At 48.6% G+C, this 22,685-nt stretch overlaps 1 protein-coding gene across 1 annotated transcript in view; it reads left to right on the plus strand.

The window, feature by feature from the left end:
* The window catches only part of nckap1l (NCK associated protein 1 like), an 85,791-nt gene that overhangs the window by 3,964 nt on the left and 59,142 nt on the right, over nt 1–22,685 (plus strand). The window contains exons 2-8 of the mRNA XM_077204353.1: nt 5,248–5,358; nt 5,756–5,848; nt 6,403–6,459; nt 6,547–6,689; nt 8,890–8,980; nt 9,570–9,707; nt 14,011–14,059. Of these exons, the coding sequence (XP_077060468.1) occupies nt 5,248–5,358; nt 5,756–5,848; nt 6,403–6,459; nt 6,547–6,689; nt 8,890–8,980; nt 9,570–9,707; nt 14,011–14,059 (682 nt within the window). The remainder of the gene's footprint in view (nt 1–5,247; nt 5,359–5,755; nt 5,849–6,402; nt 6,460–6,546; nt 6,690–8,889; nt 8,981–9,569; nt 9,708–14,010; nt 14,060–22,685) is intronic.

Genomic DNA, 22,685 nt, shown 5'->3' on the forward strand with positions numbered 1-22,685 from the left:
GTTTGGGGCGTGGCTACTGTAGCGGATGGAGAGTTTGGGGCGTGGCCACTGTAGCAGGTGGAGAGTTTGGGGGCGTGCCTACTGTAGCAGGCTGAGAGTTTGGGGCGTGGCTACTGTAGCGGATGGTGAGTTTGGGGTGTGGCTACTGTAGCAGGAGGAGAGTTTGGGGCGTGGCTACTGTAGCAGGTGGAGATTTTGGGGCGTGGCTACTGTAGCAGGCTGAGAATTTGGGGCGTGGCTACTGTAGCGGATGGAGAGTTTGGGGTGTGGCTACTGTAGCAGGTGGAGCGTTTGGGGCGTGGCTACTGTAGCGGATGGAGGGTTTGGGGTGTGGCTACTGTAGCAGGTGGAGATTTTGGGGTGTGGCTACTGTAGTGGATGGAGAGTTTGGGGTGTGGCTTCTGTAGCAGGTGGAGAGTTTGGGGCGTGGCTACTGTAGCGGATGGAGGGTTTGGGGTGTGGCTACTGTAGCAGGTGGAGAGTTTGGGGCGTGGCTGCTGTAGCAGGCAGAGAGTTTGGGGCGTGGCTTCTGTAGCGGATGGAGAATTTGGGGCGTGGCTACTGTAGTAGGTGGAGAGTTTGGGGCGTAGCTACTGTAGCGGATGGAGAGTTTGGGGCGTGGCTACTGTAGCAGGTGGAGAGTTTGGGCCGTGGCTGCTGTAGCGGATGGAGAGTTTGGGGCGTGGCTACTGTAGTAGGTGGAGAGTTTGGGGCGTGGCTACTGTAGCAGGCTGAGAGTTTGGGGCGTGGCTACTGTAGCAGGTGGAGAGTTTGGGGCGTGACTTCTGTAGCGGATGGAGAGCTTGAGGCGTGGCTACTGTAGCGGATGGAGAGTTTGGGGCGTGGCTACTGTAGCAGGTGGAGAGTTTGGGGTGTGGCTACTGTAGCAGGTGGAGAGTTTGGGGCGTGGCTGCTGTAGCAGGCTGAGAGTTTGGGGCGTGGCTACTGTAGCGGATGGAGAGTTTGGGGCGTGGCCACTGTAGCAGGTGGAGAGTTTGGGGCGTGGCTACTGTAGCAGGTGGAGAGTTTGGGGAGTGGCTACTGTAGCGGATGGAGAGTTTGGGGTGTGGCTACTGTAGCAGGTGGAGAGTTTGGAGCGTGGCTTCTGTAGCGGATGGAGAGTTTGGGGCGTGGCTACTGTAGCGGATGAAGAGTTTGGGGTGTGGCTACTGTAGCAGGTGGAGAGTTTGGGGCGTGGCTTCTGTAGCGGATGGAGAGTTTGGGGCGTGGCTACTGTAGCGGATGGAGAGTTTGGGGCGTGGCTTCTGTAGTAGGTGGAGAGTTTGGGGCATAGCTACTGTAGCGGATGGAGAATTTGGGGCGTGGCTACTGTAGTAGGTGGAGAGTTTGGGGCGTAGCTACTGTAGCGGATGGAGAGTTTGGGGCGTGGCTACTGTAGCAGGTGGAGAGTTTGGGGCGTGGCTGCTGTAGCGGATGGAGAGTTTGGGGCGTGGCTACTGTAGTAGGTGGAGAGTTTGGGGCGTGGCTACTGTAGCAGGCTGAGAGTTTGGGGCGTGGCTACTGTAGCAGGTGGAGAGTTTGGGGCGTGACTTCTGTAGCGGATGGAGAGCTTGAGGCGTGGCTACTGTAGCGGATGGAGAGTTTGGGGCGTGGCTACTGTAGCAGGTGGAGAGTTTGGGGCGTGGCTACTGAAGCAGGCTGAGAGTTTGGGGCGTGGCTACTGTAGCGGATGGAGATTTTGGGGTGTGGCTACTGTAACAGGTGGAGAGTTTGGGGCGTGGCTACTGTAGCAGGTGGAGAGTTTGGGGCGTGGCTACTGTAGCAGGTGGAGAGTTTGGGGCGTGGCTTCTGTAGCGGATGGAGAGTTTGGGGTGTGGCTACTGTAGCGGATGGACAGTTTGGGGTGTGGCTTCTGTAGCAGGTGGAGAGTTTGGGCCGTGGCTACTGTAGCGGATGGAGAGTTTGGGGTGTGGCTACTGTAGCAGGTGGAGAGTTTGGGGCGTGGCTGCTGTAGCAGGCTGAAAGTTTGGGGCGTGGCTACTGTAGCGGATGGAGAGTTTGGGGCGTGGCCACTGTAGCAGGTGGAGAGTTTGGGGGCGTGCCTACTGTAGCAGGCTGAGAGTTTGGGGCGTGGCTACTGTAGCGGATGGTGAGTTTGGGGTGTGGCTACTGTAGCAGGGGGAGAGTTTGGGGCGTGGCTACTGTAGCAGGTGGAGATTTTGGGGCGTGGCTACTGTAGCAGGCTGAGAATTTGGGGCGTGGCTACTGTAGCGGATGGAGAGTTTGGGGTGTGGCTACTGTAGCAGGTGGAGCGTTTGGGGCGTGGCTACTGTAGCGGATGGAGGGTTTGGGGTGTGGCTACTGTAGTGGATGGAGAGTTTGGGGTGTGGCTTCTGTAGCAGTTGGAGAGTTTGGGGCGTGGCTACTGTAGCGGATGGAGGGTTTGGGGTGTGGCTACTGTAGCAGGTTGAGAGTTTGGGGCGTGGCTGCTGTAGCAGGCAGAGAGTTTGGGGCGTGGCTTCTGTAGCGGATGGAGAGTTTGGGGTGTGGCTACTGTAGCAGGCTGAGAGTTTGGGGCGTGGCTACTGTAGCGGATGGAGAGTTTGGGGTGTGGCTACTGTAGCGGATGGAGAGTTTGGGGTGTGGCTACTGTAGCGGATGGAGAGTTTGGGTCGTGCCTACTGTAGCAGGTGGAGATTTTGGGGCGTGGCTACTGTAGCGGATGGAGAGTTTTGGGTGTGGCTACTGTAGCAGGTGGAGATTTTGGGGCGTGGCTACTGTAGCGGATGGAGAGTTTGGGGTGTGGCTACTGTAGCAGGTGGAGAGTTTGGGGCGTGGCTACTGTAGCAGGAGGAGAGTTTGGGGCGTGGCTGCTGTAGCGATAGAGAGTTTGGGGCGTGGCTTCTGTAGCGGATGGAAAGTTTGGGGCATGGCTACTGTAGCGGATGGAGAGTTTGGGGCGTGGCTTCTGTAGCAGGTGGAGAGTTTGTGGCGTGGCTGCTGTAGCAGGTGGATAGTTTGGGGCGTGGCTACTGTAGCAGGCTGAGAGTTTGGGGCGTGGATACTGTAGCGGATGGAGAGTTTGGGGGGGTGGCTACTGTAGCGGATGGAGAGTTTGGGGCGTGGCTACTGTAGGGATAGAGAGTTTGGGGCGTTGCTTCTGTAGCGGATGGAGAGTTTGGGGCGTGGCTTCTGTAGCGGATGGAGAGTTTGAGGCGTGGCTTCTGTAGCAGATGGAGAGTTTGGGGCGTGGCTACTGTAGCGGATGGAGAGTTTGGGGGTGGCTACTGTAGTGGATGGAGAGTTTGGGGCGTGGCTACTGTAGAGGATGGAGAGTTTGGGGAGTGGCTACTGTAGCAGACTGAGAGTTTGGGGAGTGGCTACTGTAGGAGGCTGAGAGTTTGGGGCGTGGCTACTGTAGCAGGCTGAGAGTTTGGGGCGTGGCTACTGTAGCAGACTAAGAGCTTGAGGCGTGGCTACTGTAGCGGATGGAGAGTTTGCGGCGTGGCTTCTGTAGCAGACTGAGCGTTTGGGGCGTGGCTACTGTAGCGGATGGAGAGTTTGGGGCGTGGCTTCTGTAGCGGATGGAGAGTTTGGGGCGTGGCTACTGTAGCGGATGGAGAGTTTGGGGAGTGGCAACTGTAGCAGGTGGAGAGTTTGGGGCGTGGCTTCTGTAGCAGTCTGAGCGTTCATGGCGTGGCTACTGTTGCGGATGGAGAGTTTTTGGGCGTGGCTTCTGTAGCGGGTGGAGAGTTTGGGGCATGGCTACTGTAGCAGGTGGAGAGTTTGGGGAGTGGCTACTGTAGCGGATGGAGAGTTTGGGGCGTGGCTTCTGTAGCGGATGGAGAGTTTGGGGCATGGCTAATGTAGCGGATGGAGAGTTTGGGAAGTGGCTACTCTAGTAGGTGGAGAGTTTGGGGCGTGGCTTCTGTAGCAGACTGAGCGTTCGGGGCGTGGCTACTGTAGCGGATGGAGAGTTTGGGGCGTGGCTTCTGTAGCGGATGGAGGGTTTGGGGCGTGGCTACTGTAGCGGATGGAGAGTTTGGGGAGTGGCTACTGTAGCAGACTGAGAGTTTGGGGAGTGGCTACTGTAGCAGGCTGAGATTTTGGGGCGTGGCTACTGTAGCAGACTAAGAGCTTGAGGCGTGGCTTCTGTAGCAGACTGAGCGTTTGGGGCGGGGCTACCGTAGCGGATGGAGAGTTTAGGGAGTGGCTACTGTAGCAGGTGGAGAGTTTGGGGCGTGGCTTCTGTAGCAGACTGAGCGTTCGGGGCGTGTCTACTGTAGCGGATGGAGAGTTTGGGGCGTGGCTTCTGTAGCGGATGGAGAGTTTGGGGCATGGCTACTGTAGCGGATGGAGAGTTTGGGGAGTGGCTACTGTAGCAGGTGGAGAGTTTGGGGCGTGGCTTCTGTAGCAGACTGAGCGTTTGGGGCGTGGCTACTGTAGCAGATGGAGAGTTTGGGGCGTGGCTTCTGTAGCGGATGGAGAGTTTGGGGCGTGGCTTCTGTAGCGGATGGAGAGTTTGGGGCGTGGCTACTGTAGTGGATGGAGAGTTTGGGGCGTGGCTTCTGTAGCGGATGGAGAGTTTGGGGCGTGGCTACTGTGGCGGATGGAGAGTTTGGGGCGTGGCTTCTGTAGCGGATGGAGAGTTTGGGGAGGGGCTACTGTAGCAGGTGGAGAGTTTGGGGCGTGGCTTCTGTAGCAGACTGAGCGTTTGGGGCGTGGCTACTGTAGCGGATGGAGAGTTTGGGGCGTTGTTTCTTTAGCGGATGGAGAGTTTGGGTCGTGGCTTCTGTAGCGGAAGGAGAGTTTGGGGCGTGGTTTCTGTAGCGGATGGAGAGTTTGGGGCGTGGCTTCTGTAGCGGGTGGAGAGTTTGGGGAGTGGCTACTGTAGCGGATGGAGAGTTTGGGGAGTGGCTACTCTAGCGGATGGAGAGTTTGGGGAGTGGCTACTGTAGCGGATGGAGAGTTTGGGGAGTGGCTACTGTAGCGGATGGAGTGTTTGGGGAGTGGCTACTGTAGCGGATGGAGAGTTTGGGGAGTGGCTACTGTAGCGGATGGAGAGTTTGGGGAGTGGCTACTGTAGCGGATGGAGAGTTTGGGGAGTGGCTAATGTAGCGGATGGAGAGTTTGGGGAGTGGCTACTGTAGCAGGCTGAGAGTTTGGGGTTGATCATTTATCATGGACAAGAATTAAGAAATCTCTCCTTTTTTTGTGGTGGTGGTGTATCTCTGTTTAATGTGATTTTGGATTCTGTGTTTTGGCTAATGTATATGTTTTTACTAGGTATGCACAGACCCAAAGCGAAGACCATCATACTTTACTGATAAAAGCATGGAGTCTGCTACCAAATACATCAACAGAAAATTCCCCAACATTGACTTCAGGGGTGGCAGTGTGAGTATTGACAGACAACAGCTGTGATTCATTGCTCAGATGTTAAATAATTATTTGGTTACACTATTTTGACAGTCCATTTTATACATTCAACTAGCTACAGTATAGGTAAGTTTGTCAACTAACTCTCATTTGAGTAACAGTAGAGTAATAGTCAGGTTCGTGTTACAATAAGTTGACATGTAGTTACAAAGTGACTGATAGTCAGTATAATCTCTGTTGAGGAGCATCACAACAAAGAGTTAGCAGATATTAAACAGACAGTCTACTAATACTCTAAATAGAGTTATTTGGCATGTAGTTGCTATAACTTAGAGTTCTTAGAATGTCTAAAGTGGACTATTGAAGTAAAGTGTTAGCACTTATTTTCTTCTTCCATCACACCGTGTTTCTGCAGCAACATCTGAACAGCATACAGAAGCAGAAGTCGGTCGTTCTGGAGGGCCTGCACAGTTTCTACGAATCCTTCATCGACATCATGGAGTTCAGGGTAAGAGTGTCAGCTGATCTCTGTCAAGGTCTTTTAGTGTTCATCTTGGTCATCTTACTGGCTGGGCAGCAATTTTACACTGTAATCAACTCTTGTATGTGGTTTGACTTACTCCCAAAAATTGAGATACCTTTTTGATTTAGTTACTTTAAATACACTGGACACATCCACTGGATAAATACAGTCAATAAAGTTTAGTTTTTTTCACTTGAAAAAAAGGACTTGGAAGAGATCGAGCCTCAACCAGCGGAGAAAAAGTAACAACGCTCATTACTTTCCATAAAAAGTAACATTAATTTTAAAAGTAACTTTCCCCAACACTGGTGCAAACCACAAGATAAGTAGCAACGACCAAATGTCGACTAAATTAGTAAATGTGTATGGAGTCATCATTTTTATGAAATATTGGAATATGACAAACATCAAATAAGTATAGGAATCAGAAGTCATTCAGTAAATCTTTCAATAGTATTTTGTAATAAAACTGATGATATTCTCTTACTCCTGTTTTAGTGTCAGCATTTTTTATTAATTTATACATGTTTTGTCTTTAGGATCATGTTTATGAGTTGCTCAACACAATAGATGCCTGCCAGTGCTTCTTTAACATCGTAAGTATGACTCTTGAAAAGAGTATAGAATTCATAAGGCAGATATTCATCTGTTTTATATTCATCTATGCTCATAAATGCTTTCAGACCATAAATACTGACTTCACCAAGAACTACCTGAATCTCATCGTCACCTACGCCTTAGTCATTTTCATGTTGTCCCGCATCGATGACAAGAAGCTGATTGTGGGAATGTATAACTGTGCATATGAGCTGTCCAATGGAAACAGGTAACATGATCATGTGACCTCACATTTAGACACTACGGCTGCGTCCGAAATCACATACTTCCCTACTATGTAGGAGATAAAAACAGGGTGAGACAAAACAAGTATGTCTGAATTCACAGTACTCATAAAAGAGTAGGACAAAGTGTGCATATGATGGACACTTTACTATCCCATAAGGCCATGGGAGAGGATTTATGAACCAGCAACTGACACTAGAAAATCACATGATAATGACAGCATGGCGATTGTAGTATGAAGTAAGATTACATTCATAGTTAATGACTTACTCAAGTTATGCCTACTCAAGAGAGTATGTAACATAATAACGATCATGTTCTGTTTTATGGACTTTTAATTTATTTTTCATTGTTTCCCTGCATTCTGTTCCTGCTTCCTTTGTTCCCCATTTTCTTCTTTTCCGTTTCCTAGATTGCTGAATTAGAGGATGACACGGGAGTGGATTTTCACTCCTGTCCCGTCCCACTCCCATAGAAAGAAATCTTGTCCCGTCCCACTCCCAGACCAAAGTTTAAAAAATAATCCCATCCCATCCCGCTCCTGGTAAATTGACTCCCAATCCCATCCCGCTCCTGTTTAAACTGACTCCCGCTCCTGTACCGCTCCCATATACGGCAATTTTCGCTTGATGAACGAAGCGATGCTTGCCTGATTCTTTCCCGAATTTGCCTTGCAAGTGTGCTTCTTCAGACCGCTCGTCCCTGAATCACTTGCGTACTTGACTAAGACTAAGCATGTCTTACAAGCAGCGTACATTGTGCTATCACCGTCACATTCTACTCTCATAAACTTAATTAATATTTCAGACTTTCCGACCAGTTCTGTGAACTTAATAGACATGTCATTACTTCTGACTTTGCGCTGTAAATCATTTTTTGCCACATCGACTTCTCCGCGGCTGTTAGCTCCCTCCATCACTGCTCTTTGAATTTCGGCGGTACGCCGTGACAAAAAGCACTGATGGCTTCTGGGACGGCTGGGTCGTGTAGTTATTTTTTAATTGCGTTACATTGTAGGCGTATTAAAAGGAAACTACAAAATGATGCATTTACTTTTTTTGTCGTCTTTGCTATTGGTTGATTCCCGCTCCCGTCTGCTCCCGTTAACCATTTATCCTGTACCGTCCAAATCCCGTGATTGATAGCAAAGATGACTCCCATCCTGCAGGAATCCCACGGGAATCCCGTGACCCGTGGGATTCCCGAAAAAATGTCAGCCTCTATGCTGAATATGCCCTTGTTTGTTGCTATGGTTACTGATTGCTTTGTGCACCTGTTTCTTGTTCAGTTTGTTTTCCTCTGTGTGTTTAAGCCCTCAGTATAGTTCTCTTCATGCTCCAGTATTATCTTTACAGTGTTTTACAGTAAATCAGTTGTGATCCTCTACTTCTGCTTTTATGCAGTTACATACACCAACACACTCTTGTAAATGTTCCTAAGAATTTTACAGTTTGGTGAACTGCTGGCAACCTTGTTTTTATATAAAATTTCCAATTTGTGCAATATTTACGAATTTTCATGAGATCGGGTTGAATGTATTGCACATATAATTTAAAAATGTATGTACAATTAGGCATGATTTACATATACATAATCGTTAAATCTGGTCTGAAACCAGTTTCATTTTGATTTTGTAAATGGCTTTTCTTTCAAAAATGATGTGATTACAAAACATTTGCCCATTTGATCATTTCCAAAAGTAGTAAATATAGCTTTTCCTCGTGTCTTTATGCATATGTTTATGTCTCTTTATGTCTATTCTTACAGTCATTGTGTATACACAGAAATCTACACACATTTACATTTAAACAACAAATACATTTGACTTTTGAGTGTTCAGTGTCTCGTAGTTATTGATTTTCAATAATCATTTTGAGTTATTGTTTTCGCCACTTAATAAAAAATAATTGCTAGAAACAAAGTCAGAATTGCATGTTTATTCTTTATAACACGCAATCATATAATGTATTTCTGACTTTATAAGTCCCAATTGCATGTTATAAAGTCAGCTATAAACATGCTATTGAGAGATAAAAAGTCGCAATTACCTTTTTTAATTCTGTGTGGGAACAAGCTTCCATAGTTTTGCTCAGCTGTTTCCCACAACTGACAGTGCAAATGCAAAAAGCTTTATGTGTGGGTTATATTAGGAATGTAAAATAATATGGAGTATGATTACGCAGCGATCCCTCGTACCCTCGCCTTGGCCAGATGTTCCTCGAGTACGATCATCCCTGGAGAAAACTGTCGGAGGAGTTCGGCCCTCACACCAAGGTCAGTCATATTCACAGGCACTCGATACAACAGCTTATTATGGTACAAAATAATATTCTTGATTTGTTATTTTAGTATCATTGATCAGCACCAAGTCCAATCCTACTCATTTACACACAAAACGCAATATCAAATTTAGCATTTTAATCAACAGTAAAAAAAACAACAACCCTTTATCATATCGTCTTGGAGTATCACAATAATATGGTATCGTGAGTTCAGTATTGTGATATGTATCGGATACACGAGGGAATCGTTACACCCCTAATGCCTTGGCAAATAAGGGTTAAGTTTTACTTCAATTGTTCACTTTACGCATTCTACTAGCTGTAAGTAACTTTGCAACTACATGTCAGCTCTCATTAGAGTATTAGTAGACTGTTAGATCTTATTATAGTCGATTCTCATGTTTGGTGCATACGGCCCAGTTCAGCTTGTTTCAAACTGGTGAATCCTTTATAGAAATAAGTTATTGACTGTCAGATGTATAAGGTGTGTGTGTGTGTGTGTGTGTGTGTGTGTGTGTGTGTGTGTGTGTGTGTGTGTGTGTGTGTGTGTGTGTGTGTGTGTGTGTGTGCGCTGTTGTCAGTCTGTGACGGAGGCTCTTCTCTCGCTACACCTGGTGTATCCGCGGAGGAATCTGACCGCTGACCAGTGTCGAGGCGCTCAGCTCCTGTCTCTACTGGCCTCACCCGCCGCCATGCTGAGCCCCATCTGCTGCGATACCGTATGCATATACACACCTGTACACACCTGTACACACCTGCCCATCATGTATTAGCTTCACATCTGTACACATCTGCCCATCATGTATTAGCTTCACATCTGTACACATCTGCCCATCATATATTAGCTTCACATCTGTACACATCTGCCCATCATATATTAGCTTCACATCTGTACACATCTGCCCATCATATATTAGCTTCACATCTGTACACATCTGGCCATCATATATTAGCTTCACCTCTGTACACATCTGCCCATCATATATTAGCTTCACATCTGTACACATCTGCCCATCATATATTAGCTTCACATCTGTACACATCTGCCCATCATATATTAGCTTCACATCTGTACACATCTGCCCATCATATATTAGCTTCACATCTGTACACATCTGGCCATCATATATTAGCTTCACCTCTGTACACATCTGCCCATCATATATTAGCTTCACATCTGTACACATCTGCCCATCATATATTAGCTTCACATCTGTACACATCTGGCCATCATATATTAGCTTCACCTCTGTACACATCTGCCCATCATATATTAGCTTCACATCTGTACACATCTGCCCATCATATATTAGCTTCACATCTGTACACATCTGCCCATCATATATTAGCTTCACATCTGTACACATCTGCCCATCATATATTAGCTTCACATCTGTACACATCTGGCCATCATATATTAGCTTCACCTCTGTACACATCTGCCCATCATATATTAGCTTCACATCTGTACACATCTGCCCATCATATATTAGCTTCACATCTGTACACATCTGCCCATCATATATTAGCTTCACATCTGTACACATCTGCCCATCATATATTAGCTTCACATCTGTACACATCTGGCCATCATATATTAGCTTCACCTCTGTACACATCTGCCCATCATATATTAGCTTCACATCTGTACACATCTGGCCATCATATATTAGCTTCACATCTGTACACATCTGCCCATCATATATTAGCTTCACATCTGTACACATCTGCCCATCATATATTAGCTTCACATCTGTACACATCTGCCCATCATATATTAGCTTCACATCTGTACACATCTGCCCATCATATATTAGCTTCACATCTGTACACATCTGGCCATCATATATTAGCTTCACCTCTGTACACATTTGCCCATCATATATTAGCTTCACATCTGTACACATCTGCCCATCATATATTAGCTTCACATTTGTACACATCTGCCCATCATATATTAGCTTCACATTTGTACACATCTGGCTATCATATATGAGCTTCACATCTGTACACATCTGCCCATCATATATTAGCTTCACCTCTGTACACATCTGCCCATCATATATTAGCTTCACCTCTGTACACATCTGCCCATCATATATTAGCTTCACATTTGTACACATCTGGCTATCATATATGAGCTTCACATTTGTACACATCTGCCCATCATATATTAGCTTCACATCTGTACACATCTGCCCATCATATATTAGCTTCACCTCTGTACACATCTGCCCATCATATATTAGCTTCACATCTGTACACATCTGGCCATCATATATTAGCTTCACATTTGTACACATCTGCCCATCATATATTAGCTTCATATTTGTACACATCTGCCCATCATATATTAGCTTCACATCTGTACACATCTGGCTATCATATATTAGCTTCACACCTGTACAAATCTGCCCATCATATATTAGCTTCACATCGGTACACATCTGCCCATCATATATTAGCTTCACATCTGTACAAATCTGCCCATCATATATTAGCTTCACATCTGTACAAATCTGGCTATCATATATTAGCTTCACATCTGTACACATCTGCTCATCATATATTAGCTTCACATCTGTACACATCTACCCATCATATATTAGCTTCACATCTGTACAAATCTGCCCATCATATATTAGCTTCACATTTGTACACATCTACCAATCATATATTAGCTTCACATCTGTACACATCTGGCTATCATATATTAGCTTCACATCTACCCATCATATATTAGGTTCACTTCTGTACACATCTGCCCATCATATATTAGCTTCACATCTGTACACATCTGGCTATCATATATTAGCTTCACATCTGTACACATCTACCAATCATATATTAGCTTCACATCTGTACACATCTGGCTATCATATATTAGCTTCACATCTGTACACATCTGCCCATCATATATTAGCTTCACATCTGTACACATCTGCCCATCATATATTAGCTTCACATCTGTACACATCTACCAATCATATATTAGCTTCACATCTGTACACATCTGGCTATCATATATTAGCTTCACATCTACCCATCATATATTAGGTTCACTTCTGTACACATCTGCCCATCATATATTAGCTTCACATCTGTACACATCTGGCTATCATATATTAGCTTCACATCTGTACACATCTGCCCATCATATATTAGCTTCACACCTGTACACATCTGCCCGTCATATATTAGCTTCACATCTACCCATCATATATTAGGTTCACTTCTGTACACATCTGCCCGTCATATATTAGCTTCACATCTGTACACATCTGGCTATCATATATTAGCTTCACATCTGTACACATCTGCCCATCATATATTAGCTTCACATCTGTACACATCTACCAATCATATATTAGCTTCACATCTGTACACATCTGGCTATCATATATTAGCTTCATATCTATACACATCTGGCTATCATATATTAGCTTCACATCTGTACACATCTGCCCATCATATATTAGCTTCACATCTGTACACATCTACCAATCATATATTAGCTTCACATCTGTACACATCTGGCTATCATATATTAGCTTCACATCTACCCATCATATATTAGGTTCACTTCTGTACACATCTGCCCGTCATATATTAGCTTCACATCTGTACACATCTGGCTATCATATATTAGCTTCACATCTGTACACATCTGCCCATCATATATTAGCTTCACACCTGTACACATCTGCCCGTCATATATTAGCTTCACATCTGTACACATCTGGCTATCATATATTAGCTTCATATCTATACACATCTGGCTATCATATATTAGCTTCACATCTGTACACATCTGCCCATCATATATTAGCTTCACACCTGTACACATCTGCCCATCATATATTAGCTTCACATCTGTACACATCTGCCCATCATATATTAGCTTCACATCTGTACACATCTGCCCATCATATATTAGCTTCACATCTGTACACATCTGCCCATCATATATTAGCTTCACATCTGTACACATCTGCCCATCATATATTAGCTTCACATCTGTACACATCTGCCCATCATATATTAGCTTCACATCTGTAAACATCTGCCTATCATATATTAGCTTCACATTTGTACACATCTGCCCATCATATATTAGCTTCACATTTGTACACATCTGCCCATCATATATTAGCTTCACATCTGTACACATCTGCCCATCATATATTAGCTTCACACCTGTACAAATCTGCCCATCATATATTAGCTTCACATCTGTACACATCTGCCCATCATATATTAGCTTCACATCTGTACAAATCTGCCCATCATATATTAGCTTCACATCTGTACAAATCTGCCCATCATATATTAGCTTCACATCTGTACACATCTGCTCATCATATATTAGCTTCACATCTGTACACATCTACCCATCATATATTAGCTTCACATCTGTACAAATCTGCCCATCATATATTAGCTTCACATTTGTACACATCTGCCCATCATATATTAGCTTCACATCTGTACACATCTGGCTATCATATATGAGCTTCATATCTGTACACATCTGGCTATCATATATTAGCTTCACATCTACCCATCATATATTAGGTTCACTTCTGTACACATCTGCCCATCATATATTAGCTTCACATCTGTACACATCTGCCCATCATATATTAGGTTCACTTCTGTACACATCTGCCCATCATATATTAGCTTCACACCTGTACACATCTGGCCATCATATATTAGCTTCACATCTGTACACATCTGGCTATCATATATTAGCTTCACATCTGTACACATCTACCCATCATATATTAGCTTCACATCTGTACACATCTGGCCATCATATATTAGCTTCATATCTGTACACATCTGGCTATCATATATGAGCTTCATATCTGTACACATCTGGCTATCATATATTAGCTTCATATCTGTACACATCTGCCCATCATATATTAGCTTCATATCTGTACACATCTGCCCATCATCATCAGTAAATTTATTCATCAGTGTGAATAAAAGACTGACACTGAACATTGTTTATAGATGGCTTGTGAGTATCTGTCCATGGAGGTGATGGAGCGCTGGATCCTCAGTGAGTGACATGCTGCTTCTCGCACACTCTCAATTCCATCTTACACTCTTTTTACAAACACAACTCTTTATTTGAGGGAGCATTTCTGTCAGTGTTTAGATTACCTTGTGTGTTATTTTATTTGAAAACTTTATCCCATCACCTGCCCCTGTGGCTCCAGGATTTCTTAGTAGATATCAGTGGATAAATGCACACATCAACATCACTAGATACAGTAAATAATCACAATGTAATATTTCTAGTTAATAACCCAAGATTTGAGATCAACTTAGTTTTTTTAAGCTAGTTCCAGTTTTTAGCTGGAATGAAAAGCAGCAGAATAGTGAAGAACATATCCTGCCCACTATAATACAGTATATGTAATGTGCATTTAGCTCATTAATTAATTAGGCTTATTCACTTCACTTCTGCTGTGAAAGGGCCTTTACATGTGCAAGAATTAGGGCTTTTTTTGTTATTACACTCTAAATGCTGGATTGTTTAAACCCATGTTTTGGTCAAATATGGAAATATGGGATATGAGATAATGAAAAAAGATTTTAATCATAATATGAACCTCAAAAGGTTTTAACTGTTTGTACCGTGAGATTTAGTGTGGGAAATTCAGTCTCTGAGCCTCTGAGAAAGACTAATATCTACAAATAAACGTGAATGTAGTCATAAGGATGTTTCCATTGATATCTGCCATAAATTAGCTGTTTATGTGAGTGTGTTGTTCATTAATGTTCTCTGCTATCCCAGCAAACAGGGAATGTTCTCTTGAAATTAGGAACTAAAGTTCCCTTTCGTTGTCACTCCGAGTTACGTCGGATGACGACGAATGGGGTTTCGCTTAGAAAGCCTATCAACTTCGAGTATTACAAAACGAGCCAATGGCAAGGAAATGCCATGGGTCTGCGGAATTTGCATGGCGTAACTCCGCCCCACCTCGTGGGTATAAAAGGAGGAAGCCGGCAGCAAGCAGATATGTTTTCGCTTCGGAGCCAAGTGTATTCTTCTCTCCACAAGCCATCTCTGAATTGTCAGCTTTACAAACGAGTACCTCGAGTGTTGGTGTGACGGCGATCTACGGCGAGAGCGTGCTTCCTGCTGATCTGTTGCAGTGGTCTGCCAGTCGGTGCGTTTCTCCCCGGGTGCTTCAACACTTGAGTTTTCTCTCACTAAAAGAGCTTACACGTGGCACGTCTTTTTAAAGATGTCTCGCCCGTGTACTTCTGGTTGCGGCAGATTGGTATCGGACTCTGATGGGCACGAGCGTTGCATAGTATGTTTGGGCATTGATCATGCTAGAGCAGCGCTCGTGGATGACTCATGTTCTCTCTGTGGGAACATGACCATCGCGTCATTACGGTCGAGACTCCGTGAACTCGCAAGAGTGAGAGTCCCCTCATCCACCCCCCGTCCTGCGGCTGGTGGCCAGGGTGATCTGAGGGTTACGGTCTGGAACAAGGCGCCGACTATGTGTCCGCGACCCCAGCCCCCCTCTTCAATGACGGTGCCCGCTAGTGAACTGCTGATTCCCGCGGGTCTACCCTCTGGTGGCCCGCGGGCTTCAGTTGAAGCTACAGAGGAAGATGCCATGTCTGTTGCAGCATCACTAGGCGGGTTTGACTCTTCTGGAAGTGAGGGCTCGTCACAGCTGCCACCTTCCGGTGTGCATACGGCTGTGCTCGAGTCTGATCCGGAGATGACGGCCATGCTTTCCCGGGCAGCCGCGAGCATCGGACTTGAGTGGAGGCCTCCACCCTGTCCTGAGCGCTCGCGGCTGGACGATTGGTTTTTGGGTAAGGCCGCCGACCCTCGTCCTCGGCAAACCCCAATACCTTTCTTCCCGGATGTGCATGATGAGATCTCGAAGTCCTGGAAGACCCCCCTGTCTTCTCGGGACCGCTCGCTGGTCTCATCCGCCTTTCCTCCCCTCGATGAGGCAGCTGCCCGTGGGTACACTGGGCTTCCCCCGGTTGAACGCTCTGTTGCCATGCAACTATGTCCTCAGAGTGCTTCTTCTCGGGGCGAGCCTAAGCACCCATCCAAAGCCTGTAGATTTTCGTCGACCCTGGTGGCGAAGTCTTGCAGAGCGGCGGGACAGGCGGCTGCTTCACTGCATGCTATGGCCACTCTGCAGGTCTACCAGGCCCAGATGCTCAGAGACATGCACGAGGGTAGGACAAACCCAGGGCTCTTTGATGAGCTGCGCGCCGCGACCGACCTTGCTCTCCGGGCGACGAAGGTTACCGCGCGCTCCCTGGGTTTGGTGATGTCCACAGCTGTGGTCCAGGAGCGACATCTGTGGCTGAACCTGGCTGACATGCGGGACGCTGAGCGGACCCGTCTGCTTAACGCCCCCTTGTCCCAGGCCGGCCTCTTCGGCGGTGCAGTTGAAGACTTTGCCCAACAGTTTTCAACTGCCCAGAAACAGACCGAGGCCATCAAACACATTCTGCCCCGCCGGCCCGCTGCTGCCTCCACCTTGCCGGCCGGGCAGACGCCTCGACCTGTTTCCCGCCGAGGGCGCCCTCCTGCGGCTCCCGCCCCTCCCGCCCGGACCACGCAGCAGCCTCCACCCAGGGCCGGTCGCGGAGGAAGCCGTAAGAAGGCGCCACAGCCCTCTCCTGCCCCGCCCCCCGCTAAACGCCGGGCCAAGCGGCGCTCCTGAGACGGGCTGCTCAGGGATGATGATTGTTTCTCAGGAGGTGGTAGCAGGACCACTCCTTCCCCCGGTGGAGGGCCGGGGGAGAATCTTTTGTTCTCCACTCCCCGCTGCTCACCCACGGGTGGGCAGCACCCTAATGTGGTTAAAGACAGAAACAATCCCCTCTTCCCTGAGCTCACAGAGTTCTCGGGCGACACAGAGCGCCGCCCACAAGCCGTGCTCTCCTCGCCCCCCTCTGTCCCAGAGGCGGTTGACACGGCGTGCCGTCCACGGACCGCTTCGCCCCTGTCCCCCTCTGTCGCCAGACCCCTGGCAGAGCAGGCCCCCGCGGGACGACCAGCCTGGTCCTCCCCTGGCCCCCTCTGCCAGGGTGCGGTTGCTAACTGTGCCCCCTCTCCGGGCCGCTATGCCGTCCACATCTGGGCCAGTTACTTCGCCTCGCTGCCCCTCCGGGGGGACGCCTGTGGCTCGCATGATCCCGTTGGTTCAGTTTCTGGGAGCCTGGCTAGAGCTTCCCCGTCTGTCCCACTGGATCGCGCGTACCGTCAGGCTCGGCTATGCGATTCAGTTCGCACGGTCTCCTCCCCGCTTCAGGGGAGTCCGCTCCACTTTGGTCGGTGGCAATGCCCCTATCATGAGAGCAGAGATTGCCACCCTGCTGGCGAAGGGTGCAATCGAGACTGTCCCTCCAGCCGAGATGAGGTCCGGCTTCTACAGCCCCTACTTCATTGTCCCCAAGAAAACCGGTGGGTTACGGCCAATCCTGGACTTGCGCGTGCTGAACCGCTCCCTTCACCGGATGCCGTTCAAGATGCTCACCGCCAAACGCGTTTTCGAATGCATACGGCCCCAGGATTGGTTTGCAGCGATCGACCTGAAGGACGCCTACTTTCATGTCTCCATTCTTCCTCGACACAGACCGTTCCTCCGGTTTGCTTTCGAGGGGCAGGCATACCAGTACGCGGTTCTCCCTTTCGGGCTAGCCCTGTCTCCTCGCATCTTCACGAAGGTCGTCGAGGCGGCCCTTGTTCCCCTTCGAGAGCAAGGGGTTCGCATCCTGAGTTATATCGACGACTGGCTGATCCTAGCTCACTCTCGAGATCAGGTTTGCGAACACAGGGACCTAGTGCTCCGGCACCTAGCCCGTCTGGGCCTTCGGGTCAACTGGGAGAAGAGCAAACTTTGCCCCGTGCAGAGGATCTCTTTTCTCGGTATGGACATCGACTCGGTCGCCATGTCCGCGCAGCTTACGAGCGAGCGCGCGCAGTCACTGCTGACTTGCCTAAGACAATTCGAGGGCAAGAGTGCGGTTCCACTGAAACTTTTTCAGAGGCTCCTGGGGCATATGGCATCTGCAGCCGCGGTCACGCCGCTCGGATTGCTTCATATGAGACCGCTTCAGCTTTGGCTTCGCGACCGAGTCCCGAGGTGGGCATGGCAACACGGCACGTTCCGAGTACCAGTTACTCCGACCTGCCGTCAGTTCTTCACCCCGTGGTCGAACCTCGATTTTCTCAGGGCCGGTGTCCCCCTGGCACGAGCTTCCCGGCATGTTGTTGTCTCAACAGATGCCTCCACCACGGGCTGGGGCGCCATGTGCAATGGACATGCTGCTGCGGGCTCCTGGACAGGACCCCAGCGGCTGTGGCATGTCAATTGCCTCGAGTTGTTGGCAGTACGCCTTGCCCTGCACCGCTTCCGGGCGTTGCTCAGGGGTCAACACGTACTAGTCCGCTCAGACAATACCGCCACTGTAGCGTACATCAACCATCAAGGTGGTCTACGCTCCCGCCGTATGTCACAACTCGCTCGCCACCTCCTCCTATGGAGTCAGAAGCATCTGAGGTCGCTTCGAGCCATCTTCATTCCCGGAGCGCTGAACTGTGCAGCCGACGAGCTCTCACGGCTTCAGCCCCTCCCTGGAGAATGGCGACTCCATCCCCAGTCGGTTCAGCTGATTTGGAACCAGTTCGGGGACGCGCAGATAGATCTGTTTGCCTCTCACGACTCGACCCATTGCGCCCAGTTCTATTCCCTGACCGAGGGCACGCTCGGCACGGATGCTCTGGCGCACAGCTGGCCGCAGGGCCGCAAGTATGCGTTTCCCCCAGTGAGCCTTCTTGCGCACACTTTGCGCAAGGTCAGGGAGGACGAGGAGCAGGTCATTCTGGTTGCCCCTTACTGGCCCAACCGGACCTGGTTCCCCGAACTAGTACTCCTCGCGACAGCACCTCCCTGGCCGATCCCTCTGAGGAAGAACCTTCTTTCTCAGGGACGGGGCACCCTATGGCACCCTCGTCCCGATCTTTGGAACCTCCACGTGTGGCTCCTGGATGGGACGAGGCAGGTTTGAGTACCCTACCACCAGCGGTGGTGGCTACCATCACTTCCGCTAGAGCGTCGTCCACGAGACACGTCTATGCGTTGAAGTGGAACCTCTTCGTCAACTGGTGCCCTTCTCACCGAGAAGACCCCCGGAGATGCTCGATCAGTGTTTTGCTTTCCTTCCTTCAACAGGGGCTGGAGCGAAGGCTGTCTCCCTCCACCCTGAAGGTCTATGTTGCCGCCATTGCCGCACATCATGACCTCATCGAAGGTAAGTCGGTGGGGAAGCACGACCTGATCATCAGGTTCCTGAGAGGAGCGAGGAGACTGAATCCTCCTCGTCCTCCTCTCGTTCCCTCTTGGGACCTCTCAGTGGTTCTATCTGCCCTGAAGAGTGCTCCCTTTGAGCCCCTGCAATCAGTCGAGCTTAAGTTCCTGTCTATGAAGACAGCGCTCCTGGTTGCACTGGCCTCCATCAAGAGGGTTGGGGACCTGCACGCATTCTCCGTTGACGAAGCGTGCCTGGAATTTGGGCCGGCTTACTCTCACGTGATCCTGAGACCCCGGCCTGGATATGTGCCCAAGGTTCCTACCACTCCCTTCCGGGACCAGGTGGTGAACCTGCAAGCGCTGCCCTCGGAGGAAGCAGACCCAGCCTTGGCACTGCTCTGTCCAGTACGCGCTCTCCGCGCCTATGTAGACAGAACGCAGTGTTTCAGGACCTCAGACCAGCTCTTTGTCTGTTATGGTGGGAGGCTGAAGGGAAAGGCTCTCTCCAAGCAAAGGTTGTCTCACTGGATAGTGGACACCATTGCCTTGGCTTACCAGCAGCAAGGTCGACCGTGCCCCCTTGGTGTGACCGCCCACTCCACCCGGAGTGTGGCGTCCTCTTGGGCTCTAGCGCATGGCGCCTCGCTAACAGACATCTGCAGAGCTGCAGGCTGGGCGACACCTAACACATTCGCCAGATTCTATAATCTCCGAGTGGAGCCTGTGTCCTCTCGTGTACTCGCTTCAACCAGCTAGTACCGGACCCGCTCAGGTGTCTTCGCTTGCTCGCCATTCCACTCCACGGACTGGATACGTGCGATATTTTTCTCAGGTGAGCTTCTCCGAAAGCCCTGAGCTCCTCCAGCACTCCTGACGTCGGCGCCAGTGTCTATTGCCTGTGCGTCGGCTAGGTGCCTCCCGTGTGCATGGTCCCTCCTCTGAGCGACCCCCACATGTGTATTTCCACTGTAAGCCTCTCTGAGCGTGTGTCTTTCCCTTGGCAAGCCACCTTGCCACCCCTGGGGTTGAAATATTCCACCTGCGGCTGGACACCCCAGTGTTTCCCATATGCTTCCTTCGGGTCATATGTGTATTCTCTAAGTCCCCCCCCTCCGGGCTGGCATTAATTGCATACTTCCCCTAAGCTTGGGATATGCTTCCCAGTGTACCTTGGTATTCCTGTGTTATATGGAGTCCTTTGTCCAGGCTGACAGGGATCTCGATTTACGCAGGGCACTGGAAGACAGCTGAGAAGGTGGCGTGATTAGACTGGTAACCCCATTCGTCGTCATCCGACGTAACTCGGAGTGACAACGAAAGGGAACGTCTACGGTTACGTATGTAACCCTCGTTCCCTGAGTAGGGAACGGAGACGTTACGTCTGCCTGCCACTTTCCGCTGTACCGCGGGGATCGCCTGAGCTCAGTCTTGGCTCCTCAGCGAAGAAACATATCTGCTTGCTGCCGGCTTCCTCCTTTTATACCCACGAGGTGGGGCGGAGTTACGCCATGCAAATTCCGCAGACCCATGGCATTTCTTTGCCATTGGCTCGTTTTGTAATACTCGAAGTTGATAGGCTTTCTAAGCGAAACCCCATTCGTCGTCATCCGACGTAACGTCTCCGTTCCCTACTCAGGGAACGAGGGTTACATACGTAACCGTAGACGTTCTTCCAGTAACATTAATAGAAAGTTAATTCAAAGTTATCTGATCTTTAGTGATGTTCTCTAAACGTTAGCACAAAAACATCATCAATACATCATTCATGGAACGTTTTTTTAAATGTTGCTACTTCAGAACATTCAAAAGTAAAGTTCTCACAATGTTTGATGAAATGTAATTAAAATGGGATGTTTTAAACGGTCAGAGAACAGTTTCATAACTGAATGGGAATGTTAGAGAAACATTTTTGGAAGATGTTTTTGTTGGTTGGGTATGAATGTTGATTCACTTGTATTAATGTGTTGTTGTGTTCTGATCTTCAATCGGGGCTTGTGTTGATGTGTTTGTTGTGTTTGGTAATGATCACACTGACACAGACAATAGCATCAACTTATCGTGACTTTTACTTAATCTCACTGTGCTTTTAGACCCAGGTAAACGAACGCATACATTCGTCAGCATACAGGGCTGAGGCTGGTCAGTGTCTGGATGGGAGACTCCTGGGAAAACCAGGTTTCTGCTGGATGAGTTGTTAGTGAGGCCAGTAGGGGGCGCTCACCCTGTACTCTGTGTGGGTCCTAACGCCCCAGTATAGTGATGGGGACTAGAGATGCGCGGTTGGCGGTTATAGCCACGGTCTCCGCAGATAAACCACGGATCGGGCAGATGACGTGCCGAAAAAAAATATTTTAATTAAATTCGGGCGGGTGGCGGGCGGTTTCTAGTCTCGCGGCTGTCATCAGCAGCACCTTGTGTCAGCGGATGGCGGGCGGGTGCGGTTTTGAAAATTGGTCAAAAACTTTGGTGCGGATGGATGGCGGACTGATGATGAGTTTTGTGATGCGGTTGAGGATGAAATAATAGCCCATCCACGCACCTCTAATGGGGATACTATACTGTCAAAGAGCACCGTCCTTTGGATGAGGTGGTAAACCGAAGTCCTGACTCTCTGTAGTCATTAAAATGGTCTGTGGATGTCCTTCGAAAACGAGTAGGGGTGTAACTCCGGTGTCCTAGCCAAATTTGCCCCTCGGCCTCTGTCCATCATGGCCTCCTAATCATCCCCATATATATATATATATATATATATAAATACTGATTGGCTTCATCACTCTGTCTCCTCTCCACCAGTAAGCTGGTGGTGTGTGTGTTCTGGTGCAATATGGCTGCCGTCGCATCATCCAGGTGATGCTGCACATTGGTGGTGGTTGAGGAGATTCCCCCTTCCATGCGCTTTGATTACCCAGAAAAGCGCTATATAAATGTAACAAATTATTATTATTATTATTATTATTATACCAGCCAACACCGACACCATGATTTTTTGAAAACAGCTGGGGGCGGAGCTAAGTCCAAACGACGTGCGCTTGTAACGAAACACACCTGCATGGGTCATGAAGGCTGTGAGGTTTCTGCTGCTGGGGGATGGGGGCCAGAGAGTGGCCAAAGTGGCAGCGCTCTGAAAAAACCCTATTTGTGTGCATGTTCAAGAGAGACACACTGGCACCAGTGTCCAAAAGCAGTGGGATACACACATCATTTAGGCGCACTGAGCATGCTTTAAATGCGACTGGTCCAGAGTAGACATTGTGAATGATAGTGGGTGACTCAGCTGGAGCAGAGCGGCAGACTGAAGCAAAATGGTTGCGTTTGCCACAGTTGCGACACGTTTGGCCACAGACTGAGCAGTTCTGTGCTCTAGGCAGATGAGATGAA

Source organism: Siphateles boraxobius, unplaced genomic scaffold (assembly GCF_051911475.1).
Source record: "Siphateles boraxobius isolate OS27281-9 unplaced genomic scaffold, OSU_SipBor_1 5, whole genome shotgun sequence".
NCBI lineage: Eukaryota > Metazoa > Chordata > Actinopteri > Cypriniformes > Leuciscidae > Siphateles > Siphateles boraxobius.